We start from the raw sequence: 27,331 nt of genomic DNA, 5'->3' as shown, positions 1-27,331 counted from the left end.
GGAAATTGTGTTAGATGTAAATATAAACGGAATACAATGATTTGCAAATCATTTTCAACCCATATTCAATTGAATGCACTACTATGACAAGATATTGGATGTTCAAACTCAGAAACTTTATTTTTTTTTGCAAATAATAATTAACTTAGAATTTCATGGCTGCAACACGTGCCAAAGTAGTTGGGAAAGGGCATGTTCACCACTGTGTTACGTCACCTTTTCTTTTAACAACATTCAATAAACGATTGGGAACTGAGGAAACTAATTGTTGAAGCTTTGAAAATGGAATTCTTTCCCATTCTTGTTTTATGTAGAGCTTCAGTCGTTCAAGAGACCTCAGACTGTTGAACGACTGAAGCTCTACATAAAACAAGAATGGGAAAGAATTCCATTTTCAAAGCTTCAACAATTAGTTTCCTCAGTTCCCAATCGTTTATTGAATGTTGTTAAAAGAAAAGGTGACGTAACACAGTGGTGAACATGCCCTTTCCCAACTACTTTGGCACGTGTTGCAGCCATGAAATTCTAAGTTAATTATTGTCGTATTTTAGGCTTCATAATGCGCCACACAATTTCGATGGGAGACAGGTCTGGACTGCAGGCGGACCAGGAAAGTACCCGCACTCTTTTTTTACGAAGCCACGCTGTTGTAACACGTGCTGAATGTGGCTTGGCATTGTCTTGCTGAAATAAGCAGGGGCGTCCATGAAAAAGACGGCGCTTAGATGGCAGCATATGTTGTTCCAAAACCTGTATGTACCTTTCAGCATTAATGGTGCCTTCACAGATGTGTAAGTTACCCATACCTTGGGCACTAATGCACCCCCATACCATCACAGATGCTGGCTTTTAACTTTGCGTCGATAACAGTCTGGATGGTTCGCTTCCCCTTTGGTCCGGATGACACGATGTCCAATATTTCTAAAAACAATTTGAAATGTGGACTCGTCAGACCACAGAACACTTTTCCACTTTGCATGAGTCCATCTTAGATGATCTCGGGCCCAGAGAAGCCGGCGGCGTTTCTGGATGTTGTTGATAAATGGCTTTCGCTTTGCATAGTAGAGCTTTAACTTGCACTTACAGATGCAGCGACGAACTGTATTTAGTGACAGTGGTTTTCTGAAGTGTTCCTGAGCCCATGTGGTGATATCCTTTAGAGTGTGATGTCGGTTTTTGATACAGTGCCGTCTAAGGGATCGAAGGTCACGGTCATTCAATGTTGGTTTCCAGCCATGCCGCTTACGTGGAGTGATTTCTCCAGTTTCTCTGAAACTTTTGATGATATTATGGACCGTAGATGTTGAAATCTCCAAATTACTTGCAATTGCACTTTGAGAAACGTTGTTCTTAAACTGTTTGACTATTTGCTCACGCAGTTGTGGACAAAGGGGTGTACCTCGCCCCATCCTTTCTTGTGAAAGACTGAGCATTTTTTGGGAAGCTGTTTTTATACCCAATCATGGCACCCACCTGTTCCCAATTAGCCTGCACACATGTGGGATGTTCCAAATAAGTGTTTGATGAGCATTCCTCAACTTTATCAGTATTTATTGCCACCTTTCCCAACTTCTTTGTCACGTGTTGCTGGCATCAAGTTCTAAAGGTAATGATTATTTGCAAAAAAAAAAATGTTTATCAGTTTAAACATCAAATATGTTGTCTTTGTAGCATATTCAACTGAATATGGGTTGAAAAGGATTTGCAAATCATTGTATTCCGTTTATATTTACATCTAACACAATTTCCCAACTCATATGGAAACAGGGTTTGTAGTTTAAGGTTGGTTTTTTTGTATTTTCACACCGACGTGTACTCTCTCTAATTTGACTATTGGTCATACGCTGTGTGCCTCTGTACACTGAGGGGCGTTTATTTCATTTTAGCGCGGATAAATAAATTCCTTTTCCCGGTTGACCTTTATGACGTCACACTAGCCTCTGTGGCTCCTTACAACTTGTTTTAAGTGATGTCCGCTGTAATATTGGCACAGATTAGAAATATTCAGTCTCAAATGGCTATGCTGATGGTAAATCGCAGACGGCATCAATAAATTATCTTGGATTGCGCTACAAACATGACGCTACTACCAAGAATGTGTCTGAGGTCCGGAGCAAAGAAAGACTAGCAGCAGAGTTTTTTCGAAATAATTTTCGGATGAAGAATCTTGGAAACAAAACTTTTGAATGTCTCGGAGTTCATTCCAAAGGCACTGTGGATTGATGGAAGGAGTTCTAAATCCGAAGGAAAAGACCGTTCGTGCCTCGACTGATACTGTTCATGTTATGCAGTTTGGAGTGCACAAATGCAGTGTGAAGAGGTTTGTGTACGCTTTATTATTCGCTTTTAATTTACCTGCTTCATTACCTTTCATCTCAATTGTATTTCGTTCGGGAGTCCAAATTAAGTTGGCATTTTACATTCCCTAATAAATCTCAGTTTCTTTTTCTCTACCATCGATGACTTCAAAATGTTCTGTTGTTTTACTTTGTGAAGCAAATAAACAGTCTCTTCTTCATTACAATTGTTGCTACGTTTTTATTGAACGGTATCTGTTTCCAGGTTCTATCCCGCGTGCTGAGACTGGCGCATGCGCAACACAAAGGGTTCTACACACCCCCTCAATAGATCTGGTTTTCAGTCGCATAATCCAGGTGTGTTAGTCCGACTTTTCAAAAACCAAACACGATCGGATTAAGATGTTTCCATGGGCTGTGGGAGGCTCATTTAGAGCCAAACTATTTGAGAAATCGAACTAATTTAGTGCATGGACACGTACTGAATTTAATGGTGATTCCCAGAGCCCAAAAAAAGTCTGCGAGCTATAGAGCGTTTTCTTTTCGGGCTCCAGTGCTCTGGAACACCCTCCCGGTAACAGTTAGAGATGCTACCTCAGTAGAAGCATTTAAGTCCCATCTTAAAACTCATTTGTATACTCTAGCCTTTAAATAGACCCCCCTTTTTAGACCAGTTGATCTGCCGTTTCTTTTCTTTTTTCCTCTGCCTCCTCGCCGGGTTATTCCGGTTCCGGTGACCATGGATGAAGTGCTGGCTGTCCAGAGTTGGGACCCGGGGTGGACCGCTCGCCTGTGCATCGGTTGGGGACATCTCTGCGCTGCTCGGGATGGTCCCCTGCTGGTCTCCTGCTGGTCTCCTGCTGGCCCCACTGTGGACTGGACTCTCACTACTATGTTAGATCCACTAAGGATTGTTCTTTCGCAATATTATGTCACTTGACATCCATTGCTTTTGGTCTCCCCTAGAGAGGGGGATTACCCACATATGCGGTCCTCTCCAAGGTTTCTCATAGTCATTCACATCGACGTCCCACTGGGGTGAGTTTTTCCTTGCCCTTATGTGGGCTCTGTACCGAGGATGTCGTTGTGGCTTGTGCAGCCCTGTGAGACTTTTGTGATTTAGGGCTATATAAATAAACATTGATTGATTGATTGATTGAATGGTGTCCACTTTAGCCGTAATTCATTTAAAATTACATGCAAACCAACATTTTTACCAATTGGTACCTGGTTTTGTGTATTTGGGATCCTCATAAGTCATGAAAATTTGAAATCAAACCATGGCGGCGTGGTGGAAATATTTATAAAACAATCTTGCCTTCCTTCGTATTTTCTTCCAACAACCCGTTTGGAATTTGCCCCATTTGTGACATCTTTCACATTGGTGACATCAGCGAATATCTCCATATATGGTAATGTTCTACCCAAAGAGCTTTGCGCAAGTCTGCCAGTGTAGTCCGACATTCTGGTCAATTCCTTCTTTTTCTCTATCCTCTTGTTGTGGGGCAGACTGGCTCGCACATGCACATGCATCCTCCACTGCTGCCCTTTCTAAAACAAAGTAGTGAATGGTTCTAATGTTTATCTGTCAGGAGACTCCATATGGAAGCGCTAAAAATGGCTGACGGGGAGAAATTGCAGTCGAAGTGGAGGCACGTAAATAAGACCGCCCACAAAACGGCGCATCCTGAAGAGACGGTCAGAAAGTGGCTTGAAGATGGTACGTAAAATATCATCTATGCAACATTTTGACCAAAGACCCACCATTACATGTTATGTAGACCACAAGGACGTGGTGTAAATGTAGAAAAATGCAGCAGTTGTTTATGTATGGCGCCCTCCTGAGGACATAGTGTGAAAATACACCGCGTTTTTAAAATGCCTTTCTCCTGAAGCAGAGCCTCATTTTTTTGTCTTAGACTTAGACAAACTTTATTGATCCACAAGGGAAATTGTTCCACACAGTAGCTCAGTTACAAGGGATGGAAAGGATGCAGGTATAAAGTACACAAAAAATGTACATATAATGTGTTTCTTTTTAGACATTGGGCAACAATAATGGCCCCTGTACTTTTAATGAATTAAGGATAAGGAAACCCAATTCACTCACGGCATTTTGTGTTTAATCCCTTTTTCCCCTCATATGCAGGACCCTCCCCATGCCTGTAAAGTGCTTGACCCAAGATTGATGTTATTGATCCGTGTCAGGCGACTATGATCTTGTCACAAAAGTCAAGGTGGGCTTTGGCTTTTAGTCTTCGTGCATTTACAGCAGTGATTCTCAAACTGTTATGTGTACCACTCGTCGTCGTGGTACATGGGCTTCATCTAGTGGTACGCTAAATAATCACTTAATTTATTAGTGTTTTATTTTCCCATATTCAAACACAGTGTTGCTGTGTGAAATGTTACAGTGGCCATATACTTAAGTTAAACCTCTGCCTGATCTTTAATGAATATGTTGGCCTACTGTGCTACTGTATTTTATTGTGGGTCGTTTTGATGGTAGTTGAAGAGTGTTTTCAAACTCTGTTGTTTTCAGAGTTTGAGAACCACTGATCTACAATATTAGCAGCCTTTCACCTCAGCTTGCAGTAATGAAGAAGGGAGGGGTGAATGCTGCAATGCTGCGACACAGCCGTCCACCTTCCATGACGTGGAGCGCCCTCTTGTGGTGTAAATAAGGAATTGCAAGGGGTAGGTGTAAAATGTTGATTTTCCACACTTGAACCAAGTTGATGGTACATTTTATTTGCACCCCCCTGCCCACAACTTTTTTCTGCAACACAAAATTATTAATGTTACACAACATGAGCTACAACAAATAATCACAGCTTTTATCTAGACGGTACAATTCAAATGACGACAACACTGTTATGACTATCTTTCAATATTGCAGTTATCTGATAGGTAATAATGTCACCTCTTACATACAAATCTATACATACAATCTATGTTCACAAAAGGTGCTGTCAATTCATGCTACAGTGTTGTGCTAAGTAAAAGTAAAGCTTAACAAAAATGATGAGACTTCTCTCTGGATGTTATTCCTTTTGGGAACTACAACTTTAGGAACCGCAATGTAAGACATCTGTGGTTGTAAAAAAAAAAAAAAAAAAGTGCTTCATGACAACATTCACTCACGGAAATGAGAGACAATAAAGTGTCTGTTGTGTGTTGAAATAAAAATCGCTGTACATGAGTGGTTCTGGAATATGTTCTGTTCAGTGCAGTGAGCTGGGCATGCAGTCACACAGAGCCCTCTTCTCGGCTCTCAGCACCAGAGTTTCTGTCTGCAACACAAATACCACACATTTACAATTAAAAGATGCTCGTAAGCCCACACACCGCCACCAAGGGGGCGTATTACCCTTAAGACATCGGTGTCCAACTCAAGGCCCCAGGGCCAGGTCTGGCCGCTACATTCTGGAAATAATGTGCCCCAATAAAGCACTTATTCTTTCTGACTAAATGTAGTCTTTTTTTTCCACTTCAACATAAAATGTGCATGTCTTTTAAACGTTCATATTATCTCATCATGAAACAAATAATGTAAATTCCAGTTATGTTTTTTGTTGAAATAAAAATGATAGCTTAAATATCTGCTTGTTTAGTATTTCAAAGCAAGCAAACCATTAATTTGTCCGTAAAAGTATAATAAATACCAAGGCAAATGTGTAATAAGGTAAATATACACGTCATATTTATTCACTATGTTACAAGCGGCTCTGAGGGCAGCCATAACTACGATGTTGCTTTCAATGAAAACGAGTTTGACACCCCGGCTTTAAGAGATCCTGGAGACAGCCATGTGCCATTCACTTATTTTGGCTGTGATGAACAGTATGTGAAATTAGCCAGAGAGGATTTACTTGTTTTCAGTCGCAATAGACTTAGACTTAGACAAACTTTATTGATCTACAAGGGAAATTGTTCCACACAGTAAGGATAATGCAGGTATAAAGTAGACCGTAGTAGCAATATAAAATATAACATTTATGTAATATTTACATATTATATATACAGTATATAATATATACTGATATATTATTATATTATAGTATATTTGTATATAATATATACAATATATAACAATTACCATGTACAATATTACAGTATGTGTAACAGCTTCAGCATAAAATTGAGAGTAGATCAATACAATAAATACAATACAAAATTAAAGCTGCAAGCAGCGATGGACAGGACCGACTTTGAGGGCTCATAAAATCCAAACCGGAACAGTAATTAAAACTCTTTCATCAACTTTTAATCAGAAGGGTTCGATCTCTCTTCTGTGCTAATTTGAAGCCGACACGACAAACACGTGGCAGAGGGGTTAGTGCATCTGCCTCACAATACGAAGGTCCTGAGTAGTCTTGGGTTCAATCCCGGGCTCGGGATCTTTCTGTGTGGAGTTTGCATGTTCTCCCCGTGACTGCGTGGGTTCCCTCCGGGTACTACGGCTTCCTCCCACCTCCAAAGACATGCACCTGGGGATAGGTTGATTGGCAACACTAAATTGGCCCTCGTGTGTGAATGTGAGTGTGAATGTTGTCTGTCTATCTGTGTTGGCCCTGCGATGAGGTGGCGACTTGTCCAGGGTGTACACCGCCTTCCGCCCGATTGTAGCTGAGATAGGTTCCAGCGCCCCCCGCGACCCCAAAGGGAATAAGCGGTAGAAAATGGATGGATGGATGGACGACAAACACGCTCAGAGGAGATAATGTTTGAAAAAAGGTGACTGTTTTTACTCAACTTTTGTTTTGAAGGGGGAATTGCAAACTTCCTGTTGATTTTTGCTGGGGGTTGTCATTGTATCAAATCTAGGTCTAAGTGAGACCTACATAGAGGTTTTTGTTTCATGTCTCTACAACATTCCTACTGGGAGTTAGAGGCCGTTTTGTCTGTGTTTTCTTCCTAGGGGGCGCTAGAGTGCAATTCTGAGTTTTGGGTTTTTTGTTTTTTGATTCGATCGCAATTTTCGCCAGTCCTGATGTGTGTGTCCAATTTGGTGAGTTTTGAAGCATGTTAAGGGGGTCAAATTACAGCTCAAAGAGGCGGCGGTTTAATAATGAAACGCTAGAAATTCAATAGGGTCCTCTGTCCCAAAGGGACTCGGTCCCTAAAAATGGCAGATTAAAAATGCCATTTTTGACCCAACTGACCATGAATTAATGCAAGCCTTTGTTAATATTGTATAAATATATTTTATATTAAAATGTTTCCACTAGATGGCGTTCCTTTTAACCTCGTTAAAGCATGCAGAAAAATATCTGTTTTTTACAAGGGATCTTTAACAATGAAATAGGTGTGTGTTTCTCACTCTATTTCTTAATGTTTGGAATGGTGTGTATTCATAAATATTTAAAAAATGCTATGTGTTTTTCTGTTGTTGTTTTCCTAATAAACAAAAGCAGCATAGTCATGTAAAAACATACTACAGGCCGTTCAAGGATTGAAATGACAAAAATGTCATTAATAATTCTTATTTTTATTTCAGGCAGAAGTACTTTTAAAATACTGACTTGTTTTCATTGTGAATGACATTTTATTTTACAGGAGTTGGGGGGGAAACTGACATTTGCAGACCCAATGACTCCGTCCTTCAATCAATCAATCAATCAAAGTTTATTTATATAGCCTTAAATCACAAGTGTCTCAAAGGGCTGCACAAGCCACAACGACATCATCGGCTCAGATCCCACAAAACTCAACCCAATGGGTTACCTGTCTTTAAACTTGGGGGTAAAATGCTGCCCTTTTGTTTGTCAACGGCTTTACAATACTGCTGAAACCTTTAACATTTTACAGCCTTACCAAGAAAAAGCAAATTACAGCATATAAATATGGAGATACATATGACATTGCAACATACCCTGGCATCAAGATTGAATGCAGTCTTTTTGAGGTCCAACAGGGCCCTCTGCATGAACTCAAATGCATGGCAGTCAACACACGGGCGACCTGTAATAAAAGAGTACACTGTAAAAAAAAATTCTGTAAAAAAACGGTCATCTACTGGCAGCTACGGCTGCCAAACGAAAACCATAAAATTAAAGTAAAACATTGTAAACCAAATAATGATCAAAAACATTATATTTACAGAAATGTTCATGAAACGTTTTGCGGAAAAATATCGTGATTTTACAGAATTTTACTAAATTATTAAGATCAACCACCTTTAATAAAGTGACGATGCAAACAGTTCTGCAGAAAAAATACCTTTATTCTAGGGATGTCCGATAATGGCTTTTTGCCGATATCCCGATATTGACCAAACCCTTAATTACCGATACCGATATATACAGTCGTGGAATTAACACATTATTATGCCTAATTTGGACAACCAGGTATGGTGAAGATAAGGTCCTTTAAAAAAAAAAAAAAAAGATAAATACATTTAAAAAAAAATCTTGAATAAAAAAGAAAGTAAAACAATATAAAAACAGTTACATAGAAACTAGTAATTAATGAAAATTAGTCAAATTAACTGTTAAAGGTTAGTACTATTAGTGGACCAGCAGCACGCACAATCATGAGTGCTTACTGAGTGTATCCCTTGCAGACTGTATTGATATATATTGATATATAATGTAGGAACCAGAATATTAATAACAGAAAGAAACAACCCTTTTGTGTGAATGAGTGTGAATGGGGGAGGAAGGTTTTTTGGGTTGGTGTATTAATTGTAAGTGTATCTTGTGTTTTTTATGTTGATTTAATACAACAAAAAAATATTTAAAAAAAAACGATACCGATAATTTAAAAAACGATACCGATAATTTCCGATATTACATTTTAAAGCATTTATCGGACATCTCTACTTTATTCTACAGAGTTTTTCCAAATTAGTACAATCAAACACCTTTAATGAAGTGACAATGCTGGCAGTTCCACAGAAAAATACCATTATTTTACAGATTTTTTCTGAATTGTTAAGATCAACCACCTTTAATAAAGTGATGATGCAAACAGTTCTGCAAGAAAAATACCTTTATTAAATTGTTAGTATGGACATAGCCTTTTATATAACAAGCTACACATTTAATGAAAGATAATTACTGTAATTTTACATGAATTTGAAAGTAATTTAAGAAAACAGAAAATGCTATGTATAATTAATTTGGTATTTTTCTGTAAAAAAAAATAGAAATTGGCATATTACTTAAAATAAGAGGCGGATTGTTTATTTACAGATAATGTCTTCAATTCTACAGTTTTATAAACTATTTAAAAAAAATAAAAAAAATTACTGTAGAAATTTAGAGTAAATTAACCATAAAAATAGGATTTTTTTTTTTTTTTACAGTGTATTGAACTGGTGCTGCTTTGTTATATCATTGTATCATTCATAAGCAAAGTCACTCCCTTTTCATGTGGTTACATGCATTCATCAAGTATCCCTGGAGTCTTGCATCGTTTAAACAGGCACTACAAAAAAGGTTCAAAACACCTACTTTCCGCGGGGATGACCGTCCCCGTTTCCTGCTCAGCATCAGCACCGCCGAGACACAGAAGAAGCTGCGCCGTCAGGAGGAGCATCAGTCCTCTGGATGCCATGATTCCAATACCTGTAGTTCCGTCAGGGTCTTGTCAATAACAAGATGCGTGCTTGTGCACCAATTACTCATTAACGCGACCGTCAAAATCAATAAAAATCATATAAACGTATTCGGTGTTTAATTGCATTATAGACGCACGAACGTACCTTGCTGAAATGGACGACGTGTGCTCACTTACCCTCAATATGTCGACGATATTTGCCTGAGAATTGCAGGTCAGCTTGGCCGAGGAGAATTGTTTTAATGTGGACGCGAACGATTGCGCATGCGCGGAGATTGCCGTGTTCTTTGAGGTCAAAAACACATTTCAAAATAAAAGAACCGACCAGCGGCTGGATATCGCATTTAAAATAATATACAGCTTTTTTATGTATTTTCTATTCATTATTAACTATCTGTTCCGATTTCAATATTAGAGTTATTTTTTTGTGGTTATTTTCAACATTGTTATTATTTTCCCTTGCACAAACTTTTTTTCTTTTTTAAACTCATAGTTGCTTATTGGTATTCAATTTTTCTCAACACATTTGTTTTTTTTCCTATACTTTGCCGCTGAATCAAAATCCTCCATTCCATTGTGTATTTCTTTCAAAACTTTGCTCCAGATTGTATTTGTGCATTTATTTACTTTTAATATAAGTATGGGTTTCTGTTTATTTTTCTCAGTGTGCTGATTTTGTCTCCACCAGTAAGACAATCACTGTCTACTCAAAGCAGAAGCCTGGTTGAATGCAGATGTGAGAGCACTGCTGAAGACTATATACAAACCCCGTTTGTATATAGTATATGTGTTGGGAAATTGTGTTAGATGTAAATATAAACGGAATACAATGATTTGCAAATCATTTTCAACCCATATTCAATTGAATGCACTACAAAGACAAGATATTTGATGTTCAAACTCATAAACTTTATTTTTTTTTGCAAATAATAATTAACTTAGAATTTCATGGCTGCAACATGTGCCAAAGTAATTGGGAAAGGGCATTTTCACCACTGTGTTACATGGCCTTTCCTTTTAACAACACTCAGTAAACGTTTGGTAACTGAGGAGACACATTTTTTAAGCTTTTCAGGTGGAATTATTTCCCATTCTTGCTTGATGTACAGCTTAAGTTGTTCAACAGTCCGGGGTCTCCGTTGTGGTATTTTAAGCTTCATAATGCGCCACACATTTTCAATGGGGGACAGGTCTGGACTACAGGCAGGCCAGTCTAGTGCCCGCACTCTTTTACTATGAAGCCACGTTGATGTAACACGTGGCTTGGCATTGTCTTGCTGAAATAAGCAGGGGCGTCCATGGTAACGTTGCTTGGATGGCAACATATGTTGCTCCAAAACCTGTATGTACCTTTCAGCATTAATGGCGCCTTCACAGATGTGTAAGTTACCCATGTCTTGGGCACTAATACACCCCCATACCATCACAGATGCTGGCTTTTCAACTTTGCGCCTATAACAATCCGGATGGTTCTTTTCCTCTTTCGTCCTGAGAACACGACGTCCACATTTTCCAAAAACAATTTGAAATGTGGACTCGTCAGACCACAGAACACTTTTCCACTTTGTGTCAGTACATCTTAGATGAGCTCAGGCCCAGCAAAGCCGACGGCGTTTCTGGGTGTTGTTGATAAACGGTTTTCGCCTTGCATAGGAGAGTTTTAAATTGCACTTACAGATGTAGCGACCAACTGTAGTTACTGACAGTGGGTTTCTGAAGTGTTCCTGAGCCCATGTGGTGATATCCTTTACACACTGATGTCGCTTGTTGATGCAGTACAGCCTGAGGGATCGAAGGTCACGGGCTTACGTGCAGCGATTTCTCCAGATTCTCTGAACCCTTTGATGATATTACGGACCGTAGATGGTGAAATCCCTAAATTCCTTGCAATAGCTGGTTGAGAAAGGTTTTTCTTAAACTGTTCAACAATTTGCTCACACATTTGTTGACAAAGTGGTGACCCTCGCCCCATCCTTGTTTGTGAATGACTGAGCATTTCATGGAATCTACTTTTATACCCAATCATGGCACCCACCTGTTCCCAATTTGCCTGTTCACCTGTGGGATGTTCCAAATAAGTGTTTGATGAGCATTCCTCAACTTTATCAGTATTTATTGCCACCTTTCCCAACTTCTTTGTCACGTGTTGCTGGCATCAAATTCTAAAGTTAATGATTATTTGCAAAAAAAAAAAAAAAAGGTTTATCACTTTGAACATCAAATATGTTGTCTTTGTAGCATACTCAACTGAATATGGGTTGAAAATGATTTGCAAATCATTGTATTCCGTTTATATTTACATCTAACACAATTTCCCAACTCATTTGGAAACGGGGTTTGTACTTCAAGGCAGCACTCAAGAAGAGAGCTGGACGCGGGCATCAAGAGGGCTAAAGCCTCCTATTCACAAAAGATCCTGCAGGGTGACTTCACCTCCAATGATCCTGAGAGCAAGTGGAAAGGCATCTTGGCATTAACTGCAACACCCAGGGTACATAATGTCCAAAAGACTTTTCCCTGCCAGATGCCCTCAACCAGATCCCTGGATGTGTGCTGAGCTCCCTCCTCTTCACACTGCTGACCTGGGACTGCACTTAACACCCCAGCGGTCATACAATGGAGTAAGCGGACGACACAGCAGTAGTGGGACGCATCAAAGACGATGATGATGGAGAAGCGGTACAACATCTGGGAGATGGATGCAAAAGCAACAATCTTTGCATCAATGTAAAGAAGACCATGGTGGACTTCAGGAAGGTCAGACACCCCCCATTTCACCCTTTACATCGGAGTAGCAGGTGCGGAAGTGGTCTCCAGCTTCAGGCATCTTGGGATTCATTAACCTATGCTATATAACTTACTGTTTATATCCTATTGCAGGGGTGTCAAACGTACAGCCCGGGGGCGGAATCGGGCCCGCGAACAGGTTTTATCCAGCCTGCGGGATAGGTTTGCTACGTATAAAAACGAGCCAACATTTTGTTCTAAATGTGTCCGCTACATGTCGCAATAGCAGTTTGTATCTTTGTAGATGAAGCTACATATGTAAAAAAAAACAACAAAAAAAACACATGATGTTAGTGTACCAGTCGAGGAAAATGAGCACACTACATAAGTAACATACTGTAATCTGATTTTTATATAATTTTTTTATCTTGACAGATTGAAAATTAACACCAATGAGTTGACTGATGAACATTATCATATAATGTATTCATACAATATAAATAACAACACATAAAGATAGAATACTATTAACTGCAACATGCAAGTGTAAAAAAAAAACCCAACAACATTATGATTCGTACATTTTTAGAATGTGCTTGTTCTATTTCTAAACAAAGAAAACAATCTGAAGTTGTCTTTATTTTTAAGTTATCGTGCTGTGATTTTACCAGTCCGGCCCACTTGGGAGTAGATTTTACTCCATGTGGCCCTCGATCTAAAATTAGTTTGACATGTCCTATTGTGTTTATATTGCATACCATCATTTTTGTGGCGCTCATTCTGGGACTTTGGGTACTAAATTTGGTGCCATCTCATATGTCTCATGTGTGCCAGTATGGCAATGAAGAGTCCTTGAAGACGTTCATCTGCATTATAAAGAATATAAACTGCTTCCTATAGCACAGTGGTTCTTAACCTGGGTTCGGTGAGTCGTGCTCAGGGGTTCGGCGGAGGTGAAAACACACCCGACTCATCGTGTAAATCCAAACTTCTCCCTATCGGCGTATTACGGATACGGCAACAGCTGACTGATTTGCAGGTGTGTAATTTGTTGTGAGTTTATGCACTGTGTTGGTTTTGTTGTTTGAACAAGGTGATGTTCATGCACGGTTCATTTTATGCACCAGTAAAAAAAACATGGTAACACTTTAGTATGGGGAACATATTCACCATTAATTAGTTGCTTAATAACATGCAAATTAGTAACATATTGGCTCTTAACTAGTCATTATTAAGTACTTATTAATGCCTTATTCGGCATGGCCTTATTATAACCATAACCAAATAACTCTAAATGAAGTCTTTATTACTTAGAATATGTTCCCCTAGTGTCCAAATAACTCTAAATTAAGTCCTTGTTACTTAGAATAGGTTCCCCATACTAAAGTGTTACCAAAAACATATAACTTTGTCTTGAATTAGAAAAAAAAACCATTTTATTTTTCACTAAAGAAGGGTTCGGTGAATGCGCATATGAAACTGGTGGGGTTCGGTACCTCCAACAAGGTTAAGAACCACTGCTCTAGCACCATAGATCAGTGGTTCTCAACCTTTTTTCAGTGATGTACCCCCTGTGAATTTTTTTTTAATTCAAGTACCCCCTAATCAGAGCAAAGCATTTTTGGTTGAAAAAAAGAGATAAAGAAGTAAAATACAGCACTACGTCATCAGTTTCTGACTTATTAAATTGTATAACAGTGCAAAATATTGCTCATTTGTAGTGGTCTTTCTTGAACTATTTGGAAAAAAAGATATAAAAATAACTCAAAACTTGTTGAAAAATAAACAAGTGATTCAATTATAAATAAAGATTTCTACACATTGAAGTAATCATCAACTTAAAGTGCCCTCTTTGGGGATTGTAATAGAGATCCATCTGGATTCATGAACTTGATTCCAAACATTTCTTCACAAAAATAAAAATCTTTAACATCAATATTTATGGAACATGTCCACAAAAAATCTAGCTGTCAACACTGAATATTGCATTTCTTTTCACAGTTCTTTTTGACAGACATTTTAGTGAGAAACCTGAGCTTGTTCTTCACTGAGTTTATGAACTTACATTCATATTTTGTTGAAGTATTATTCAATAAATATATTTATAAATGATTTTTGAATTTTTGCTATTTTTAGAATATTTAAAAAAAATCTCACGTACCCCTTGACATACCTTCAAGTACCCCCAGGGGTACGCGTACCCCCATTTGAGAACCACTGCCATAGATGATAATTGACAGTGCTGCAAAATGAAAATATTTTCATACTATTCTAAATTGTGAGTTGTTTTAGCTTTGCAAGGGCAGGTAATCACACACACAAAAATAAAATAAACATAAACCTAATCAATCATTAATTTAAAAAAAAATAGAATTAATATACACTGGACAGCCTGTGAAATCTCAATAAAAACATGTTTTTATTACATTCTAAATTGTGAGCTGTTGTTTTTGGCTCCAAAGTTTCACCCCAAAAAAGTTGTTCACTATACAATTTTCATAACTAAATTATGTTAGAAATAATATTATTTTGTATTTTCTTGTAAAAAAGTGCATCAATTATGGGCCTCCATGCAGATGTGGGGGCGGGGTCCTGACTGCTGTTTTCTTAGTAGTCCATTAAAATGCCCGAACTCAAAACACTTCTTTTTCCAAGATGGCGTCGATGAAGGACAGCGACACTGGTCTGTGGCTTCACAACAAACTTGGCTCCACAGACGAGCTGTGGACACCGCCGAGCATCGCGTCGCTTCTCACCGTCTCCGTGATCGACAACATTCGGCTCTGCTTCTCCAGCTTGTCGCCGCCGGTCAAACTCAAACTACTACTCGGGATGCTCCATCTTCCCCGGCGGACCGTGGACGAGGTGGGTGCCGTGCATTAGGCGTCCCGCTCACCCGCCAGGTGGGCTTCGAACGAGGTGGTAAATAACCAATACATGTTTATTTATTTTTTTAAATGTTACTTACCTTTTAATTATTTCAAACTACACTGTATTCTCCCTTAGTGCACTTAACTACTTGTGTTAGCATTAGCTTGCTAGCTTGCAGCACCGCGGAAGGTGACGAGACGTTAAGGAGCTACGAAATGAAGCAAGAAGCTGACGTTTTTTGATCTGGATGTCACACCTAAAAACTTAACGGATAACACTTTCAGACATAAACAGCGAAACTACTTGTGTCAGCAAACCGCTGCTTGTTTCCGACACTTCAACGAGAGCTCAACGGCTCTTGTTCAGACATTGTGGCGGTGTGATTGAAGCAAGACACAGAGTGCACCGGGGGGGCGGTGCCGTGACATCGACCAGCTCCACGCATCACTTGTGTTGAGCACTATATCGGTATAACAGTGACGTGCGGTGAGGTTAATGGCTGGTGAGGCACTGACTTCATCACAGTCAGATTTACAAACATATGAACCCTAAAGATTATCTAATTCACCATTTGATTGGCAGCAGTTAACGGGTTATGTTTAAAAGCTCATACCAGCATTACTTTCAAAGGGTTGGAATTGGGGGTTAAATCACCAAAAATGATTCCTGGGCGCGGCGCCGCTGCTGCCCACAGCTCCCCTCACCTCCCAGGGGGTGATCAAGGGGATGGGTCAAATGCAGAGGACACATTTCACCACACCTAGTGTGTGTGACAATCATTGGTACTTTCACTTAACTTTAACTCATACTTGCCAACCTTGAGACCTCCGATTTCGGGAGGTGGGGGTGGGGGGGGGCGTGGTTAAGAGGGGAGGAGTATATTTACAGCTAGAATTCACCAAGTCTTTCATATATATATATATATATATATATATATATATATATATATATATATATATATATATATATATAAATAAGAGAAATACTTGAATTTCAGTGTTCATTTATTTACACATATACACACACATAACACTCATCTACTCATTGTTGAGTTAAGGGTTGAATTGTCCATCCTTGTTCTATTCTCTGTCACTATTTTTCTAACTATGCTGAACACCATCTCTGATGATGCATTCTGCTTCGTCTCCTTGTTGTGTGCGCAGTTGTGCACTGCACTCTCTAAAAGCAGTAGATGTTATTGTCACATATGCATGTACAGTAGATGGCAGTATTGTCCTGTTTAAGAGTGTCACAACATTGCTGTTTACGGCAGACGAAAACGTGACTGCTGTTGTTGTGTGTTGTTGCCACGCTGGGAGGACGTTAATGAAACTGCCTAACAATAAACCCACATAAGAAACCAAGAACTCACCCTCGATCATTCTACAGTTATAACGTGATTGGGCAGGCACGCTGTTTATATTGTGGGAAAGCGGACGTGAAAACAGGCTGTCGACACGTCAGTCAGGTCTGCATGAATTTCGGGAGATTTTCGGGAGAAAATTTGTCCCGGGAGGTTTTTGGGAGAGGCGCTGAATTTCGGGAGTCTCCCGGAAAATCCGGTAGGGTTGGCAAGTATGCTTTAACTTTACACATACAAACTGTAGCACACAAAAAAGCACATTTAATTTAAAAAAAAATGTTGTTATGGTCTTACCTTTACTTATAAATGAAGTCCATGCGCCGCTCCTTCTGAACAAAAGCATCGATAACTTGTTTATAGAAGTCTTCCTTATCTTTCTTCAGTTTCAAGAGTCTCTCTGTCTAGATGGAAATCTTCCTTTAATTATTACCTCCTGCTTCGATTGAAAGTCCAGTTTAGAAAACTTTTATTTTAGATATGTAATCCTCCATGTTAAAAGTCCAGGCGAGAGGAAAAAATGAACGGTCGCTAGCTGTTGCTGCTTGTTGTCACTTCTTCTGCAGATGAGTAGTCGCAAAAATGATCCCTGGGATCACTAGCGCCCTCTACCACCATGAGGCGGGATTACTGCGAGCCTCACACAGTGCGTCTTCACAGCCGTTTTATGATTGCTCAGCACAAGAAATACGTTACACACATACAGTTGTTGACAAAATACACAGTACATTACATACCTCAGCTAACTAAACTATGGAAATGTATAATATAATTCATATAGCAATGCGGTCTCACTGCACAGCAGGCCAGCAGTTAGCCGAGTCATTGCGCAATCCATGGTGAGGCTCAACTGGCTGCTGATCACCGCAAGTCTCTTCTCAGTATTTGAACGGCAAATGTGAAAATTCAGCGATTTTGAATAAAAATAATCTAAAACTGGTGAAGTTAAATGGAAAATAACTTTATAGTATAATCACTGGATACATATAACAATTTAATAAATTTTTTTTCTGTTTACATTTTTTTTCTTTCCATGATGGCACGTGAGGCCCCGCCTAACCTGCCTCCCCTGACTGCACGTCACTGCGGTATAATGACATAGCAATGACATCGATGTTATAAGTCAAACCATAAAACAGGAAAATGCGCATTAAGGTGCAGCAAATTATTTGTCAAAATCATGTGGGAAGAACTCCCAGTGCATTTAATTAAAAAGTAAAGTAATTTCACACAAACACACACGAAATTACTCTCTGCATTTGAGGCATCCCCTTGTTCCACCCATACTTGCCAACCTTGAGACCTCCGAATTGCGGCAGGGGTTGAGGTAGGCGGGGTTTGGTGGTAGCGGCGGTGTATATTGTAGCGTCCTGGAAGAGTTAGTGCTGCAAGGGGTTCTGGGTGTTTGTTCTGTTGTGTTAATCTTGTGTTACGGTGCGGATGTTCTCCCGAAATGTGTTTGTCATTCTTGTTTGGTGTGGGTTCACAGTGTGGCGCATATTTGTAACAGTGTTAAAGTTGTTTATACGGCCACCCTCAGTGTGACCTGTATGGCTGTTGATCAAGGATGCGTTGCATTCACTTGTGTGTGTGTAAAAGCCACATATAGTATGTGACTGGGCCGGCACGCTGTTTGTATGGAGGAAAAGCGGACGTGACGACAGGTTGTAGAGGACGATAAAGGCAGTGCCTTTAAGGCACGCCCCCAATATTGTTGTCCGGGTGGAAATCGGGAGAAATTCGTGAGAATGGTTGCCCGGGAGGGACACTGAAATTCCGGAGTCTCCTGGGAAAATCGGGAGGGTTGGCAAGTATGGTTCCACCCCCTGGGAGGTGAGGGGAGCAGTGAGCAGCAGCGGTGGCCGCGCTCGGGAATCATTTTGGTGATTTAACCCCCAATTCCAACTCTTGATGCTGAGTGCCAAGCAGGGGGGTAATGGGTCCCATTTTTATAGTCTTTGGTATGATTCGGCCGGGGTTTGAACTTTATTCTATCTCCTGTTTGTTACCTGGAAGGTTAAGGTTTTGCACTTTGGTTTTATTTGTTTCGTTCTCCTGTTTATTTGGTCAAGTACGATATGGTGTATTTATGTTGGGGTTTTTTCATGTTACTTTACCAGTTTAGAACATTTAGGTTGTTGCGTTTGGATTCACCCAGAAGGTTAAAATTGTATCCTTAAGCGATTTTTGTTAAGCATTAAATAAACTGTTATGGTGGCTGCTTGGGACTTGAGGGTAATTGGACTTCTTTCGCATGTTATGTCCTGGAAATCCCTATATGAAATTATGTAAATTTGTTAAAGTTAAAGTACCACTGATAGTCACACGCACACTAGGTGTGGTGAAATTACCCTCTGCATTTGACCCATCCCCGTGTTCCACCCCCTGGGAGGTGAGGGGAGCAGTGAGCAGCAGCGGTGGCCGCGCTCAGGAGTCCTTTTGGTGATTTAACCCCCAATTCTAACCCTTGATGCTGAGTGCCAAACAGGGAGGTAATGAATCCCATTTTTATAGTCTTTGGTATGACTCGGCCGGGGTTTGAACTCGCGACCTACCAATCTCAGGGCGGACACTCTAACCACAAGGACACTGAGCAGGCTATAATTGCTCTATAAAACTGTTAAATGTTATGGTTAAGTGTTTAACAAAAACATAACAACAATGTACTTATTAGTTCTGCCTTTTTGGGCATCCTGGTCATGTCTTTAAAGACTGTTATTCATTAGGCCTGGCTTCCCTGGTCGCTGTGAAAACTCCCGTTTTGTTCCTTGAAATTGCAGAGTTTCTGTCACGCAATTTGGTGTGTTTTCAGCATTTGCCGTATTTCTCTTTTTTGCATTTGTTTTTAATCCTGCAGCGTTTATGTGATAACAGCATTTAACATTTTTTGCATAACCCCCGTGCATTTGTGTAGATACGTACAGGGTCAGTTATGTCATGTAAATAATGTATTTTTTAATGTTTTAATATTGTTATAATTACACAAAATGTGTAAGTTGTTTGATTGATTGAGACTTTTCTTAGTAGGTTGCACAGTGAAGTACATATTCCATACAATTGACCACTAAATGGTAACACCCGAATAAGTTTTTCAACTTGTTTAAGTCGGGATCCACTTAAATTGATTCATGATACAGATATATACTATCATATATACTATCATCAGTTACATGTAAATACCTGAAGGTTGTTTGATGTTTTGTCAATGTGGAACCATTGTCTCGTTGTCCCTCCTACTGCAATAATTGCTGTGACACCTGTCTCTATACTGTATATGCGTTAACCACGCCTTCCTACTTCCCTTTCGTCCACGATAACGGGAGAGGTAGGCGTCCACGCGACGACAGAAAAAGTGCATTTGTCTTGTTAAGAACTTAAGTTCACTTTCTTGTTCTGTATTATTATATTCGTGTAGGGACTCGACGATGGCAGAATATTATTGACAACAATTGTATTCTCTGTATTATCAGGTATGTTTTTATTTCACTGTTGTACGTAGGGCTGAGCGATATGGCCTTTTTTAATATCGCGATATTTTAAGGCCATATCGCGATACACGATGTATATCTCGATATTTTGCCTTAGCCTTGAATGAACACTTGATGCATATAATCACAGCAGTATGATGATTCTATGTGTCTACATTAAAGATTCTTCTTCATACTGCATTAATATATGCTACTTTAAAACTTTCATGCAGAGAAGGAAATCACAATTTTTTTCATACGGTGTTGATCTGGAAATGTTTGCCTCGGCATTTTGATGGTGTGGGCGTGTGGCACCGAACGGAGATGTTGACATGCAGAGTAAGCACTGTTCATTCTCTAGCAGGTGACTTTTCAAATGATGCTACATATTAGCAGTAATGCTACTTTTTATAGCAACGCTTTTGCCCCACACTTGACAAATTACGGTTGTCTGTTCGACATATTCCCACTTGAAGCCAAACCACCGGCAGACGATGGACCCCCTGCGGTTTTTGGGGGGAATTAATTATTCCTTCATTTGTTACCAGATTCGCACTTTCTTTCTCTCCTATTACCACTCGCACGGCTGCGCTAGCATCACAGCTAACGTTACCCATGCTGCTACCTCTTTGCTGCGCGAGGCGTATACGTACAGTATGTAACGTATGACGTGACAGTATTTGACGTGTGTAAGAAAGTGCGCTTGCTGTCTGTGAGAAGGAGACACAGGAAAGAGCGAGGAGAGCCTGTAGTGTAATGCCAGCAGCTCAAAGCAACTGCGTGAGAACGTAAACTCGAATATCACGATATAGTCATTTTCTATATCGCACAGAGACAAACCCGCGATATATCGCGTGTATCGATATATCGCCCAGCCCTAGTTGTACGTAACTCGCCCTTTCGTCCACGATAACGGGAGAGGGGCTCGACGATGGCAGAATATTATTGACAACAATTGTATTCTCTGTATTATCAGTCAGTAAAGTGCGGCTGAGCAGCAACACATGGTGTCGGTCGTATTCAATTCTACACAACGCAGAGGAAAAGACCACCGGTTACACTTATTATTCAATTCTGTGGTTGGAGTGACTTTGCTGTGCATTCGCCCCATAAAATATGATGCTGAGACAGTCACATTAACAGGGTTGTTACCGCAAGAGCATAACTCTGTAGATGCATCCAATAAAATTGCATTGTCTAACCCTGTAGTTATTGTATGCTCTAATGGTAGCCTCATTTTTGTGTCCAGATGAAAGAGGCCCTCTCAGAAATAATCCAGCTGGCCACAGTGGACTCTGAGCCCTGGGTGCTGATGGTTGCCGACATACTCAAGTCCTTCCCAGAGACGGGCTCTCTCAATTTGGACTTGGAGGAGCAGAATCCAAATGTGCAGGACATTCTCGGAGAGCTCAGGGAGAAAGGTAATGCAATTTGTTTTTGTTTTGTTGTTTGTTTGTTGCGATACGATTAATTGATCTTATATCAGGTCTGATTAATTAATTAATTAAAAAAAAAACTTTTTAGACTACAGTGCGGATTACCATGGCGGACTCGCACACACATTTTCAGGACATATTCAGATCCCAAATACACATCAGCAGGTACCAATAGGTAAGAAAAGTTAGTTTTTCATATTAGGTTGAAACAAAACGCCAGATAATGTCTCCTAACAGGTGCCATTTTGGGGTTCTCATACACAGACTATGAAAATACCCATATGTTGAAGCACAGTACGCCTGACTACAGTAGCCGTGATGCACCGACAGCATTCGTAGTTTTGTAGCTTACCAAAGTCCATCATCCATCCATTTTCTACTGTTTGTCCCTTTCGGAGTCGCGGGGGTTGCTTGAGATACTAAATGTTTTGACAGATTTTTGAGAGCCGTGTGTACTGCTCTACATTCTCAATGAATCCTCAAAGTTTTGGGCTTGCTTGCTTGAAATGACAGGCGTCAACTTGCAGTCCACACGTATCTCCTATGCGGCACTGCTATTTACTGGTCACACTTATCATTACACCTTTTACCAAATAAAATTGCTTCAATGTCAATAAGTACAACCAGAATCAATATGTAGATTTGGTGCACAGGGTTATAAGGTGCACTGTCGATTTTTGAGAAAATAAAAGGATTTTAGGTGTGCCTTACAGTCTTAAAAATGCAGTACTTGTTTGCGTTGCTGCAGCAGGGACGTTGCAAGTGCCTGGGCGGTCGGCGTGTGGCAAATCCCATGGCACCTTCGTTCAAGAGATTTGTCGGGTTGCAATTGTATTTTACTTGACCTTAACATATCCTACACAGCGAGCAACTTACTAAGAACGTCTCCGTCTTTGCAAAAGCCTAAGTGTTTCCACACACTGCACCGGAATAGTGGCTTGATAATTTCTCGTTCGTCTGGTTGTCTTCTGGTATCCGCCATACTTGTTTTGATGACTGATGGCGCGTGGCGATGACGTCACAGATGGGTAGACAGACTCGGGTAATGTGAAACGTCCTTATTTAAAGTGCTAGAAACAACTACCCGGTATTGAAAGTCTGCCGTTTCCAAATCCATTTTCTTTTCTAGAATGTATTAAATAGATTGATTGCTTTTTAAAACTTTATCTACCGGAAGGCCAACTTGCCGACCACAGATCAATGTAGTTGAATCTTAGGAATATAAATCGATAGATCGATGTAGTTGATGGATTGTTATACCCCAACAATTTATAATGGAAATGTGGCGGTGAGCGCCATAACTCTACTCACAACACACCTATACACACACCTGCTTTGCCTGTTAATAAGATGACAAATTAGGGATATGTGGTCTGGTGACAATTTAGCAACTTTGTTGCTGTACTGTATATGTGTGCGGGTGTGAAAAACGTATATTTAGCAAATAGAGGTACGCATTGAAAGTAAAAAAGAGGAGTGTATCTTGCGTCATGCATTTATTTGGTAATCAAATACAAGCGGTCAGAAAAGGCAAGGTATTCGTCATGCGTGGGCAGATCCGCCTCCACAAGCCCAGTTAGTGTACATACAACTGCCTTGACAAGTGTGCAGAAAACCGCCAGAAGCATCCTTACCTTTATTACTTCCTAAGTTCTAAGAAGACAGAGCTAAGAGACACTCTTCCGTTGTATGACAACACTTTGCCTTCTTGGTGAAATAGTAAACCAGTGGTGTTCAAAGAATGCCCTAGAGGCCATGTGTGAAATTGTTATCGAAAATCACATTTTCTAAGAAAAAAAATTGTCATTTTATTTTTATTATTAAAATCTTGAGGCTTTACTTGATATTGATATTTTTGTTTCCAGTGGGGGAGTGTGAGGCATCAGCCATGCTTCCTCTTGAGTGCCAGTACCTGAACAAGAGTGCATTGACCACATTGGTGGGACCCCTTACACCACCCGTTAAACATTTCCAACTGAAGAGGAAGCCCAAGAGTGCGACCCTCAGAGCTGAGCTATTGCAGAAATGTAATGTTTTTTTCCCTCTTTCTTACTACCTAGAAATAACCTTTCTTGGTGCATTTATATAACTGTTTTGTTTTTGTTATTCTAGCCACAGAGACAGCACAGCAACTGAAGAAGACTGCCGGAGTACCTTTTCATGCCAAAGGGAGAGGACTAGTCAAAAAAATTGACACGACAAGTGAGTGTTGCACCTACAAAGTCTATAATATATCACAAAAACCTTTCAGCAGGCCTACAGTATGTAGTATGATGTGATTTGTGAAAATTGGATATACCGGTACTCAAAAGTTTTTATAGCAGTAAATATTTCCTACCCACTAAAATTTTTTCAACGCAGCCATTTTTTAAATGTGTCAACACAAGTGAGTAGAACAATGTTTACATATTTCCTACAGACGAGCATGGTGGTAGACGACAAAAGACTGGTGTGTTGTTTCCTTTCATGTTAATAAGCTTACAATGTACAATTATATAGACAAATTATACTACCGGTATTTATAGTCACGGTGGAGAATATTCTTCTTCCTGGGGGTGGGGGGGAGCGTGTAACAGAAAATATTTGAGAAGCATTGAGTTAAAGGAATATGGCTCGGGGCCGGAGATAGATCCGCACGCACACACAAGCATCTAAATACACTCAGTCACTAAACTAACTTTAGAGCTGGCCAAAGCAGGGATGTCAAACATGCAGGAACAGGTTCAATCCGAAATTGTTCACAGATTGCACAGCATTTATTTGACTATCAATACACAGTGATGCCTCAAAGGCAGGAAGTAACTCAACCGTCTTGAATAGTTTCTAACTCACTTTGTATGTATGTAGAGTAAGCACAGGATTAATCTATGGAAATGACAAATGAGGTAGTTGATACATAGAATAGTTTTTATTTATGCTTTTTGTGTTTTGTTCAATCCTAGATGGCTGTGACTTAAAGTTGAATTGTTTGTAAATAGATTAGATTGTAGATTTGTAGACTCGGTTCCGAGTGTGAAGCGACTGGGATGAGAATCAGCACCTCCAAGTCCGAGTCCATGGTTCTCGCCCGGTAAAAGGTGGAGTGCCATCTCCTAGTTCGGGAGAAGATATTTCCCTATGTGAAGGAGTTCAAGCACCTCGTAGTCTTGCTCACGAGTGAGGGAAGAGTGGATCGTGAGATCGACAGGCGGATCGGTGCGGCGTCCTCAGTAATGCGGACGCTGTATCGATCCGTTGTGGTGAAGAAGGAGCTGAGCCGGAAGGCAAAGCTCTCAATTTACCGGTCGATCTACGTCCCTGTCCTCGCCAATGGTCATGAGCTTTGGGTTATGACCGAAAGGACAACATCACGGGTACAAGCGGCCGAAATGAGCTTCCTCCGCCGGGTGGCGGGGCTCTCCCTTAGAGATAGGGTGAGAAGCTCTGTCATCCGGGGGGAGCTCAAAGTAAAGCCGCTGCTCCTCCACATCGAGAGAAGCCAGATGAGGTGGTTCGAGCATCTGGTCAGGATGCCACCCGAACGCCTCCCTAGGGAGGTGTTTAGGGCACGTCCGACCGTCAGGAGGCCACGGGGAAGATCCAGGACACGTTGGGAAGACTGTCTCCCGGCTGGCCTGGGAACGCCTCGGTATCCCCCGGGAGGAGCTGGGCGAAGTGGCTGGGGAGAGGGAAGTCTGGGCTTCCCTGCTTAGGCTGCTGCCACCGTGACCCGACCTCGGATAAACGGAAGAAAATGGATGAATGTTTGTAGATACACTGAGATTAAGTCTAAATTTATTGTGTTTTTCATGGTGTTTTTGAGACTGCACCAATTTTTTCCTCAGAATTTTCAACTAACTCGCAGTGTTTTGTCAAGAGGATTTTTTTAAATGTGCTCGTTCTATTTTGGGCCGAAGTAAAACAAAGAAAACAATCTAAAGTTGTCGTAGTTGTAATTTTAAGTTATTATGCCATTATTTTTACCCGTCTGGCCCACTTGGGGAATTACTTCAACATTCGCTCTTTCTTAAGAATCAAAGTTTGAAAATATTTAAAGCAACAACGATCATCTTGCAGAAATATAAAAGATATAGGATTTACAACATGATCAGAAACGATCAGCGACACGTCAGTTTGTTAAAGCATTAATTACAACAAGCTAAGTTAACAGACTAAAAAAACAACACATTGACACCGCCCACCACTACAATATGAAGTATAAACGTTAAAACATTGGATATTAGGAGTATGTGAACCACTTCTACCTTGTTTACTTCCCTGACCACTCGTTTAGTTTTGTAATCAATCAGAAATATCAGGCAGCTAAAATGCATCAAACATGTCGAAGTGAGACTGTTTGCATATTACCCATACGCCTTTTAATGAATTTAAGTGAGTGTCATTTTGAATTGAGTGTTACATAGACATTTTTTTATAATCGACACAGAATCCAGTGGGGAAATTATGTGGTTTTAAAGCACATATATTAACTTTCTGTTTTGTTTTTTTACTATACAGACCATGGGTGAGAGAGGCTGTCTGAATGGTACCTGTATATTGATTCTGTGCACTTACTTTGAAGTTTACTACATCTGCTCACTGGTCAATGGTGCTGGAGTTTTTCTTTAAAGTACCAGTAGAGTGGAAAAACAAGTTCCATCCATCCATTTTTCTACCGCTTATTCCCTTTTGGGGTCGCGGGGGGCGCTGGAGCCTATCTCAGCTACAATCGGGCGGAAGGCGGGGTACACCCTGGACAAGTCGCCACCTCATCGCAGGGCCAACACAGATAGACAGACAACATTCACACTCACATCCACACACTAGGGCCAATTTAGTGTTGCCAATCAACTTATCGATTTTTTTATTTGTTTTATTGTATCCACATTAAACCACATCCAATTGTATTTACAATCAGCAATGTATGGGAAAACACAGGGAGGGGATGGCGTGGCGCGGTTGGGAGAGTGGCCGTGCCAGCAACTTGAGGGTTCCTGGTTCAATCCCCACCTTCTACCAACCAAATCCTGTCCGTTGTGTCCTTGAGCAAGACACTTCACCCTTGCTCCTGATGGGTCGTGGTTAGGGCCTTGCATGGCAGCTCCCGCCATCAATGTGTGTGTGAATGGGTGAATGCGTAAATAGTGTCAAAGCGCTTTGAGTACCTTGAAGGTAGAAAAGTGCTATACAAGTATAACCCATTTACCATTTACCATTTAGTTGAAACTTCACAATATGCCACAAATTCAGTCAGTCATTTTGAATATTGCGTTCTGAATACCTTCAGCTATTTTCAGAGATTGACATCACAGTAGTCACGCTTCTGCACTCTTGACAATCTTTGTTGATACGCTGAGCCGACTGCTGCTTCTGCTTCGTCTCAAAGTTGCTACAAGTAAATTCTAGATTATAATTCATGCAGCTTTCACCAGGTAATAGACAAATGTGGCTTTGGCATCCATAAGATGGCAAAATAGACCCCAAAAACGCTTCCTGCAAGAACTTTTTTTTTAACCTTTAGTGAGGATTGTGATTGAATTTTCATCCGAACGGAATTATGTGAGCATCCCGTCGGTCGGCATCCCTGCGAGAGTGGAAATATTACAGTACCGGTAGGTGTTTGTTTTATTT

At 40.3% G+C, this 27,331-nt stretch overlaps 2 protein-coding genes across 2 annotated transcripts in view; one reads left to right on the top strand and one right to left on the bottom strand.

Moving 5' to 3' along the window:
- Positions 1-3,889: 3,889 nt before the first annotated feature.
- The window catches only part of nelfa (negative elongation factor complex member A), a 29,549-nt gene continuing 6,107 nt past the window's right edge, over positions 3,890-27,331 (top strand). Inside the window, exons 1-7 of the mRNA XM_061961021.1 lie at positions 3,890-4,017; positions 4,447-4,534; positions 4,840-4,994; positions 15,243-15,452; positions 21,535-21,706; positions 23,587-23,748; positions 23,834-23,923. Of these exons, the coding sequence (XP_061817005.1) occupies positions 15,243-15,452; positions 21,535-21,706; positions 23,587-23,748; positions 23,834-23,923 (634 nt within the window). The 5' untranslated portion in view covers positions 3,890-4,017; positions 4,447-4,534; positions 4,840-4,994. The remainder of the gene's footprint in view (positions 4,018-4,446; positions 4,535-4,839; positions 4,995-15,242; positions 15,453-21,534; positions 21,707-23,586; positions 23,749-23,833; positions 23,924-27,331) is intronic.
- nicol1 (NELL2 interacting cell ontogeny regulator 1) lies at positions 5,028-10,118 on the bottom strand. The gene is made up of 4 exons (XM_061961025.1): positions 10,038-10,118; positions 9,755-9,868; positions 8,173-8,261; positions 5,028-5,590 (listed from the first exon to the last, which is right to left on the bottom strand). The coding sequence occupies exons 2-4, from the start codon at positions 9,855-9,857 to the stop codon at positions 5,522-5,524; spliced, it is 261 nt and encodes an 86-aa protein (XP_061817009.1). The 5' UTR covers positions 9,858-9,868; positions 10,038-10,118; the 3' UTR covers positions 5,028-5,521.

Source organism: Nerophis lumbriciformis, linkage group LG05, assembly GCF_033978685.3.
Source record: "Nerophis lumbriciformis linkage group LG05, RoL_Nlum_v2.1, whole genome shotgun sequence".
Lineage (NCBI taxonomy): Eukaryota > Metazoa > Chordata > Actinopteri > Syngnathiformes > Syngnathidae > Nerophis > Nerophis lumbriciformis.
The sequence above is the reverse complement of the archived record's forward strand: the minus strand, read 5'-3'. Positions and strand labels throughout refer to the sequence as shown.